Source organism: Hyperoodon ampullatus, assembly GCF_949752795.1.
Source record: "Hyperoodon ampullatus genome assembly, chromosome: 15".
NCBI lineage: Eukaryota > Metazoa > Chordata > Mammalia > Artiodactyla > Ziphiidae > Hyperoodon > Hyperoodon ampullatus.
In genome coordinates this window covers 86,549,761-86,559,830 of record NC_136928.1, presented here as the reverse complement: position 1 = coordinate 86,559,830, position 10,070 = coordinate 86,549,761, and the positions used below count along the sequence as shown (strand labels likewise).

Here is a 10,070-nt window from a genome sequence, read left to right as displayed (position 1 = left end):
AGTGGTTGAGAGTCCGCCTGCCGATGCAGGGGACACGGGTTCGTGCCCCGGTCTGGGAAGATCCCACATGCCGCGGAGTGGCTGGGCCCGTGAGCTATGGTCGCTGAGCCTGAGCGTCCGGAGCCTGTGCTCTGCAACGGGAGAGGCCACAACAGTGGGAGGCCCGCGTGCCGCAAAAAAAAAAAAAAAATCCTCATCAAAAATGTTAGTAAATGGAACCCAGTAATATGAAAAAGAATTATATCCTATTTCCAACTGGGGTTTATTCCAGACATTCAAGGTGGGTTCAATATGTGAATAACAATTAACGTAGTCTACAATATTAACTGGCTAAAAAGAGAAACTCACGTGATTAATTGATGCATAAAATGCATAATCCCACTTATGATAAAAACTCTTAGAAAATAGGGTTAGGAGGGAAGTTCCTCAAGAAATAAAGATAAAGAATATCTATGGAAGCCTAAGGTTAACATCATATACTTACTGATGAAAGACAGAATTCCCCAGGGATTCCCCAGGGACGGGGAACAAGGCAAGGATGTCTTCTCTCACCACTCCTCTCATCAAAGTACTGGAAACCAGAAAGTACTTTACTGAAGGCACTTTTGGAGTGCTGCTTTGGTGGAGTGGCTGACACAGAAGCCAGACTGAAAAGGCACGTAGAGCATTGAGATGGAAATGGTTCATCAAGAGGGTTCAGAATGGCTGCCCAGATAAGACTGCAGATGCAGCTATACTTTCTTGAACAAGTCCCAAGCTGACTCTTAATTTTCCAGTGAGATAGTTGCCCTTTTTTTTGAAACATTATTAGAGAAGCATATATAGCTTTAAAAATCTGAGATGAACACAATCTTAGCTTATTTAAAGTTGTTGGAAATCTTAGAGATCACCTAGTGTATTGTTTTCCACATTTTCCACAGCGCCTGGCCCATGTAGATAATTGCTGTTAAATTTGACAAGTGAGGAAACTGAAGCTCATGTAGACTAAGTTATCTCCCCTTTGCCAGATAATGTGGCACAAGTAGTTCCCTGCGTCGGAAATGCCCTTCTCCCTGGTGACTACTCTTCCACATTGCAGGTTAATTCCATCTCTTCCAAAGAATTCCCTGACTTCTTAAAGCATGAATCCTCCTGGCCACCTTTACTCATTTTACTGTTATGTGTTATTACAATTCATCATTATATATTTAGCCATACAATTTATGGGATATTATGTTCACTAAACTGCAATCTTGCGAGGGCAAGGATCCAGTGGGTTTCCCTTATAACTAGCACCTAGGGCAGTATTAGCACGGAACATTCACATTAACAATTATTTGTGAATTGTATTTTTGGCTGCTGTCTAGGGCAGGGAGTGCTTTACACATGAGTTTCAAGTGACAGGACGGTAGGCACTTTTCCAACAAAACATTCTTCTGTGTTGACTTCTTGGTCCATTCTAAAGCAATTCGCCATGTCTCACCACACCTTGACCACATCCATTTCTCCAGCTCGAGCCCCGAATCTTCCCAATCATCTTTCCCCCGCTCTGGCCCTCCTCCTGGAATCGCGTGTCCTGCATCTGGCCCCCAGGTCTTCTCCCCTTGGGGTGGTTCTCCTCCAGCTTCAGGCCGCCCCACCACCGCCGTTCGCAGATGTCTCAGAATTGTCGGCCGCACCAAGCAGTCAATACGAGAGCCACTTGTGGCCTGAAAATCACATTTATTCGTAAAGCATTTCGTTTCCAAAGAGCTTTCACAAATGTCATCATTTGGGTTCTCTACACACAGAACTGGCATCCAAGTCTGTGACTCCTTCCCATTGCTTCAGCAGGGACTTTAGCTTCCTCGTGTTTTTTGTTTTTTAATTTATTTGTTTATTTATTTTTGGCTGCATTGGGTCTTCGTTGCTGCGCGTGGGCTTTGTCTAGTTGTGGTGTGCGGGCTTCTCATTGTCGTGGCTTCTCTTGTGTGGCGCACGGGCTCTAGGCACGCGGGCTTCAGTAGTTGTGGCTCGCGGGCTCTAGAGCGCAGGCTCAGTAGTTGTGGCGCACGGGCTTAGCTGCTCCGCGGCGTGTGGGATATTCCCTGATCAGGGCTAGAACCCATGTCCCCTGCATTGGCAGGTGGATTCTTAACCACTGCGCCACCAGGGAAGCCCCTTCCTCGTGTTAAGTTAGCCTTTTTTAAACGTTCTAACCTCAGGGGTAGCCCAGGTTGCTTTTCTCGGGCCCGGGGCTCCCGCCCAGATTCCAGCCCGGCCACCCGGCTACCGCCTCGAACCTCCAGAGAACGCAGAAAAACTCCCGCAAACCGCCCGGAAGAGGAGGCTCTCGCGGGCGAAAAGCGTAGCCAACGCACTGGTCCTCCGGAGCCTCTTCCTGGGACTCTCTAGGCTTCCACCGTTTCTCAGTGGTTCTTCCGGTTTGGAGACTCGCACTATTCCCGCCTCTTCCCCTCTGCCGCCGGGATTTAACGAACTCTCGCGAGATCTAAGCCTCTTCCTAAGCCTACTGGAGTCGGCGGCGGCAGGGAGCTTCGGCCGCTTGGTCAAGGTATGTTGTCCGTCGCCGCCGTGCTGGTCCCACGGCTTTGAGGGGCACACGTCTGGGGTCCCCGTGTGGGGATGCGGCCGATTACCCGGCCTGCGGGCCCCGATGGCGTGTGCGGGGAGAGCTGGGGCTGGGACCGGGGCCGGGCCGCACGGGCGGGTGGGCGGGCGGGGTCGCGGGCCGCTCGGCTTGAGCGCTCCGTGCTTCCAGGTGCCGGCCATGTTCAGTTCCAGCGCGAAGATCGTGAAGCCCAATGGCGAGAAGCCGGACGAGTTCGAGTCGGGCATCTCCCAGGTGAGGGGGCGGGCGGAGCGCAGAGGCCGCGCCGGGGTCCGGGGTCCGGGGTCCGGGCGCTGACGGTGCTCTCCTGCCTTCTCTCCCGCAGGCCCTCCTGGAGCTGGAGATGAACTCGGACCTCAAGGCCCAGCTGCGGGAGCTGAACATCACGGCCGCCAAGGTACAGTGGGGTCCCTCCCGGGGGGTGTCGGGGCACGTGCTGTTGGCGGGACATCCCAGCGACTCGGGTGTCGAGGGTGTGACGGTGTCGGCGCGGCGCGTTACCGCTTCAGCTGGGCCAGACCGGGAGGGGCGGCGCTGGGGGCCTAAGAGAGCGTGCGTCTCTCTGCTCTCTCTTCCCCAGGAAATTGAAGTTGGTGGCGGTCGGAAAGCTATCATAATCTTCGTTCCCGTTCCTCAACTGAAGTCTTTCCAGAAAATCCAGGTCCGGCTCGTGCGGGAGCTGGAGAAGAAGTTCAGCGGGAAGCACGTTGTCTTTATCGCGCAGGTAGCTGTCCTGCTGCTGAATGCGCCGCCTTGCGAGTCCCGTAAACATCCCTCGCGGGTGTGAAGAAGCTGTTCCCGGAGGTTAGGGTGCTCGCGCTGGGCTAAAGGGAGGCGGCGCACGGCCACTGTTAACGGGAAGGCGGCTCTGTGTGTGCAGCGCCGTCGGTGCACCGGGGGTGCACACAGGTGATCGCGGTGAGACGTGCGCTTGCAGTGAGCCTGAGTTTTCAGCCTGATGGAATTGCCTGTCTGAGGCTCAGCGAGATTTTCCTGCCTGGTGCGTCAGACGTAGGTTTGGGGAGGAAAAGAGATGAAAAGAAATGGTATGTAGGGAAAGTGGAGCACGGTCGAGAGGTTTTGTTTTGTTTTTAAAGTTAGATCTGGCCTTCCTGCAAACAGAAATCTATAGAAATTAAGTGCCTGGCTTATGAGGAATTACGGAGTGGTATCCTGGCTTAGTACCTTAAGTGGGTGGTGGGCCGGATGGGACGTGAAAAGGGGTGTGATCTTTGGGAGAGCAGCCATATGGTGGAGCAACCGACTCTTTCCAGTTGCATTTTAATGTAAGCCATGGGTTCTGAAAGAATGAGAAATCGGGGAGTACTTAAGAGGATTTCTCAGTAGCTTGTTGGGTCTAGGTTGTTTGGCTTGCTGGAGCTTTGAAGTTATTCAGCCACTGAGTCCTTTGGTTTTTAAAGCAGGTTGACAGTGCTTAGTTTTCTGCCGACTTACTTACGGTCTTTTTTGTTGTTGTTGAGTGATAATTTTTACCTTACAGAGGAGAATTCTGCCTAAGCCAACTCGAAAAAGCCGTACAAAAAATAAGCAAAAACGTCCCAGGAGGTAAGTTTCAGCAGCGTGAAAAACGTACCACTCTTGTCAACAATTCTTGACTGGCGTGTGTTGTTCATAGTCAGAGTTGCAGTAGGCTCCTAAAACTAAATATTGTTAACGTAGAAGTCCATTCACACGGGAATTTTTATCAAGTGACTTAGTTTTTTCTGTAATTATATGCAGAAATGTTTTAAAAGTAACTCTGGAGGTAAGAATTACGTATATTCACACAGGTGGTATAATAGGTTACTGTTACCACAAAAGATGAGATTGTTTCCTCCAGTTCTTTGGGCAAAGGGTAGGAACAGTGGGGAGCAATCTTGAGTGCCGTGGGGTAAAGCACACCAGATGTGCAGGTGGGCTGCGACCTGTCATCCTCATTTTTAAATTTTGCTGTGGATTACGGCTGAAAGATTAGATTTTTCTGTTGCTCACATCACAGGTTAAAGGTGTCAGTACAGTTGTAGTTGCTGATGGACGATGCTTTGTAAATGTGATTGAACTGCAGGTTATCTGACATAAACTTAGATATTGGAAGTTGGCTCTTTGATCTGGGCCTTCTGGTATTTTGTTGAAGTCTCTGGTTTCATAGACTTGGATTATTGGATCGCTGCAGATCCTGCCCTTGGACCAGTTTGAGAAAAAAATACTCAAGCATCCCTCTAATTGCCCTAGAGGCCAGCCTTGTGAAGTACGTAATCTGTAGCGTTAGCATCGCTACTTAAGGGACGAGGAAACTCACCCATCGTGTGCTCATCACAGCTGGTATTAGTGACGCTGGAATTTAAAGTCGGTCTTGTTTCTGAAATTCCTACATAATAGGAAGTGATGGGTGTCCAGTGTTGTGGGCAGATGTGTTGTACCATGCTGTGGTGGAGGGGGGAGAGGGAGTAGTGGTGAGGCTGGAAAGGCCGGTTCCAGGTTTTCTGGAACTCAGAGTGTTGGTCAGTACCTTGAGCTTGTTTTTTGTTTTTTTTTAATATAAATATATTTATTTTATTTATTTTTGGCTGCGTTGGGTCTTCGTTGCTGCGCATGGGCTTTCTCTAGTTGCGGCGAGCAGGGGCTGCTCTTCGTGTCGGTGCACAGGCTTCTCATTGCGGTGGCTTCTCTTGTTGCAGAGCATGGGCTCAGTAGTTGTGGCTCGCGGGCTCTAGAGCACAGGCTCAGTAGTTGTGGCTCGCGGGCTCTAGAGCGCAGTCTCAGTAGTTGTGGCGCACGGGCTTAGTTGCTCCACAGCATGTGGGATCTTCCCCAGACCAGGGTTCGAACCTGTGTCCCCTGCATTGGCAGGTGGATTCTTAACCACTGCACCACCAGCGAAGCCCCTGAGCTTGTTTTAAGGGCAGTTGGAGTAGCTGGAGTACCATAAGAATTTAGCTTTTTTTTTTTTTTTTTTTTTTAATTCTGGATAGTTTGCAAGAGATCAAATACAGGGGATAATCAAGAACATTTAGTTTGTTAATCATGATACTTAAAAAGTGGTTTTATTATCTCAGTTCTGGCAACCCCAGTTAGTACTTGAGTATAAATACAGATCCTTTGCTTTGCACCCAACTAAGGCACTGACTCCCAAATCTACAGCCTTAATTATCCCTCATCCCAAACCTGTTCCCACATTTTCTCAGGTAATGATTTCAACCCGCTCCTAGTGACCTGGTCTAGACTTGGAGTCTTTGTTCTCCTACACTGAGGTCTGGTTGGGAGGCCAGAGTGAATCCACCCCTTTCCAATCTGGTTTCTTGCCTTCAGATTCATTTTCCTTCGCAGTCGTTATCTCTCTCCTACAACAGATTAAATGCTGAGATTTATGTTTTCTTTGGCTTCTGATCTATAGCAGGGTTTCAGTTATTTTTCTTCTGAAGCAGATTAGTTCCTATGCTTTGTGATTATTAAAGTTGCATTGCCACTGCTCCCCCTTAAAAAGTCTTTAGACTGGGTTGGAATTTGAGTCTGAGGCTAGCTTTGATTCTGTCCTAATTTATGTTTTGAAGGAAGTCATTAGCAAGTTTCCATATGTGTGCCTACCTAGTCCTGTAAGAGTAAGAAGTGCTTAGTCGGTGGTTAGCAGCCATTGATCGATTGGGCCATCTGTCTCATTTGCTTTTGGAGAGGTGATAAAGGCTTTGGAAAGTGGGTCCACCATGGGGCAGTGAGGCCTTTGCAGTTATTTAGGAGCGCCTTCTGCGTGCGTGGGAGCTGCCAGACAGGAAATAGAAATGAGTAGAACATAGCGTCTGATCCACTGAGGGGTGAACAAGACCGAGACACATTCCATATTAGAAGGTAGCTGCATAAACATTGAGAACGAGAGCTGTCTTTTCGTTCGCTCATTCCTGATATCCAGTGGTACAAAGCTGATACTTTAAAAGTTTGGAATTAATTGAACCTTCTCGTCAGGCAGCCAGATGGGTTGTGAACTTGAAATGATACTCAGGAGAGGAGCGAGGTTCCCTTGGCAGTTTGTGTGACGGGAAGGGTTGGAAACTGGGGACCCTCGTAGGAGGGGCCACATCCTAGAGCTGGCGATAGAGCAGTGTCTTTGGGATGGGATGTCACCTCATTCCATCGCAGGGAACAAGGGGGGGGTTGGTGCATTTTGGAGGCCAAGGGGAGCCCTCAGAGGGTCTTTAGTAGGGGAAGTGTGTAATGACATCAGTAATTATTTTGATAGCAATGGATGGGATAGTTTTGGAGAGAGGAAAGAGGTTACTGCAGTGATTTAGTCGAGAAATCATACGACTGACAATAAACCTAAAGATAATGTATAAAAATAAAAGTCATCGTTAATCTCCATCCCTTGGAGAAAATCACTCATAATAGCTGGTGTATGTGTAGTTGACAAGATATCACGTTTAAAATACGCTAAGCTTTTGTAATAAAATAATAGGGTGTCGGGAATTCTCTGGCAGCCCAGTGGTTAGGCCTGGCTTCAGTTCCTGGTCAGGGAACTAAAATCCCCCACGTCGTGCCATGTAGCCAAAAAAAAATAGGGTGTTTGTTAACTTATTCTAGTTTGGTAGTGGCTCTTGGTGTGATACATTAAATGAAAGTAGATTACTTGAAAGCTAGTGTTAATCTGGTTTCAGGAATCTAGAGTTTGCCATTTATGTTTCTGACTTCAAGGGGTGCCCTTGGGGCTCCCAGGAGGGCAGACCTTGCTAGATTTCTCACTTTTGTCACTGTATTCTATTCTTCAAGCCGCACTCTGACAGCCGTGCACGACGCCATCCTGGAGGACTTGGTTTTCCCAAGTGAGATTGTGGGCAAGAGGATCCGCGTGAAGCTGGACGGCAGCCGACTCATAAAGGTTCATTTGGATAAAGCACAGCAGAACAATGTGGAACACAAGGTAATAGGCCTTGTTTATTATGGAAAGATCCAGAACAGATAAGGGTAGAATGCAGCCTAACCCATCCCCATGTGGCACCAGAACCAGTCTTTGTGAACTGAGGGCCCACTTCCTCTTGGATTATATGTCAGGTTTTAAATTGGGGTGGTTTTTTTTTTTTTTTGGCTGTGTTGTGTCTGTGTTGCTGCGTGTGGGATTTCTCTAGTTGTGGCGAGCTGGGGCTCCTCTTTGTTGTGATACGCAGGCTTCTCATAGGGGTGGCTTCTCGTTGCGGAGCACGGGCTCTAGGCTCACGGTCTCAGTAGCTGTGGCTCGCGGGCTCTAGAGCGCAGGCTCAGTAGTTGTGGCGCACGGGCTTAGCTGCTCCGCGGCATGTGGGATCTTCCCAGACCAGGGCTCGAACCCGTGTCCCCTGCATTGGCAGGTGGATTCTTAACCTCTGTGCCACTAGGGAAGTCCTGGGGGATGTTTTAAAAGATGGAATTCTCTACCTTTTAAGTTATTAGAGAAATTGAAGTAAAGTAATTCCATGGTGTGGCTTTTAGTAAAGCTGTTTTTATGGGCGGGGTGGTGGTTGTGTTAGAATCTGGGGAGAACTGTCACTTTGCTTCATTCCTGTTAGAGCATTAACCTCTGGGGTCCCCCAGGGTCTGCCGAGTGGCCTAGAGGAGCCAGCCTTCGGGCGCAGTGCTGTGGAGGCCTGTGCCACGACACTGGAGAGGAGCTTGGTCCCAGGTTGGGACTGTAGAGGCATGTCCAGTATATTCCTTCTCTGCCTGGTTGCTGAGGAGAAAAACCATACAGGGCACAATTTCACAGTCTTTAGGCTTTAAGACGAATGTGTATTGAAATGTTTTGTGATGAGTTATTTCTTTTCTCTTAGGTTGAAACGTTTTCTGGTGTCTATAAGAAGCTCACGGGCAAAGATGTTAATTTTGAGTTCCCAGAGTTTCAGTTGTAAACAAAAATGACTAAATAAAATATTATTCACAATATTCTCTGTTTTGGGTATGTTTTTCACAATTAGAGAGCTGTGGGTGCACAGCTGTGTGCATTATCAAGTAGCTTCCTACACAGGCTGGAAGATTTTGAACAGAGAGGGTGCCTGTGGTTTGTGTCCGTGTGTTGGTTTCAGGTGTACAGCAGTGATTCACTTATACACGTATATGTTCTTTTTTCAGATTCTCTTCCCTTAGGTTGTTATAAAATACCGAGTACAGCTCCGTGTGCTCTCCAGCAGGTCCTTGTTGGTTATGTCTTCTGTATTGGAGCCCGTTTTTAAACTGCACGGCCTGTCTCGGGGGCCGTGAGAGGCCAAGGGCCGCCCCAGCCCCGGCGTCCGCCGCCCTCGCTGCCCCTCCCCATCCCGCCTCCGCGTCACCTTGCCACACCCTGTAGGCCTGTTCCTTCAGGCGGGGGACAGTTGTTGACCTGGAGCCGCAGGATGTGCGGCCTAGCGGGCAGGGGCCGGGTGGGCAGCAAGTGGGGCGGGAGGCAGGTCCGCTCGCCCTCCACGGCTGCGCTCACTGGGCCCTGGGAGCGGGGTCCCTGCACCAGCGGCAGCCAGCAGCTCGGGGCTTGGTGGAATGAAGACACCTGGGCCCGCCCTGCCTCCTGAATCTGAAGCTCCAGGGGCGCCCACCATCGGGGTTTTCAGGGGTCCTCCAGTACTGCGTTCCCTGATGATCTGTGGTGATGTAACGTCATTGGACGTTGTAATATGTTGTATCTCTGAGGGGTGAAGCCAGAACCTACCTCTCGTCACGACGGGGCGCCATGCGCTCCAGATTTGGGCCCTTGGCTGTGCTGGCTGGGCTTCTGGGCCACGTCCGCTCTGTGTCCACCAGCGAGCAGGCTCAGCGGATGGGTGGGTTCTCACACTTGGGGAGGGGGCCTGGTGTTTCTCTGGGCTGTCGTGGGCTCTGGAGAAATGAAGCCTTCAGGCGGAAGCAGGCCGCGGTTAACGTCCTCGTGGACAAAGTGTCGAAGAGATAGGGCTGCACGGTGCTGTGACCTCTGGGGAACATTCCCAGCCAGAGACACATGGGTTTGATCTGGCTCTTGTGTCCAGATTTCTCAGTTATGTCTGAGAAATGTAAATAATAACTGGGACATGAGCCAGATTCTTGTCCCAATCCCCTGGAAGTGGCCCATCTCTTCGGAGGTCAGAGTTCCTGAGGGAAAAGCCTGTTCCTGGTGGCCGTGAATTTAGCGCGTTCCAGAACAAGCTGAGGGGAAGGAGGAAAAAGGGAAGAGGGAGACAGGGAAGGCCCCAGAGGAGAAGCACCTAGTGATTCTGGTGGCTTTTTGGCACTTGTTTGCAAAGCAGGTGTAAACATGATTTATGATCTAAAAATGGTTCTAATTTGCAATCTACTGGAAATAGGCAAGTTAGTATAAAATTATCACTTATTTTTGTAACTCAGAGTAATTCTCAGGTTGTTGGCGCTTTTTATAAAAAGTGCTCAACATTTCAGGACACAGAAGCAGAAGGTAAGTACCCCCCGTCTGTCAGCTGTGAGACAAGAAAGGGGGCTGGGAGGAGGGAGGGTGGCCTTGGGATGGCTGTGT

General features: G+C 49.6%; 1 protein-coding gene across 1 annotated transcript; it reads left to right on the top strand.

The window, feature by feature from the left end:
• The first annotated feature begins 2,467 nt into the window (after positions 1–2,467).
• Positions 2,468–8,494, top strand: RPS7 (ribosomal protein S7). Its single transcript, XM_079720888.1, has 7 exons — positions 2,468–2,533; positions 2,741–2,824; positions 2,916–2,987; positions 3,171–3,314; positions 4,092–4,156; positions 7,349–7,499; positions 8,383–8,494. The coding sequence occupies exons 2-7, from the start codon at positions 2,750–2,752 to the stop codon at positions 8,458–8,460; spliced, it is 585 nt and encodes a 194-aa protein (XP_079577014.1). The 5' UTR covers positions 2,468–2,533; positions 2,741–2,749; the 3' UTR covers positions 8,461–8,494.
• The last annotated feature ends 1,576 nt before the right edge of the window (positions 8,495–10,070 follow it).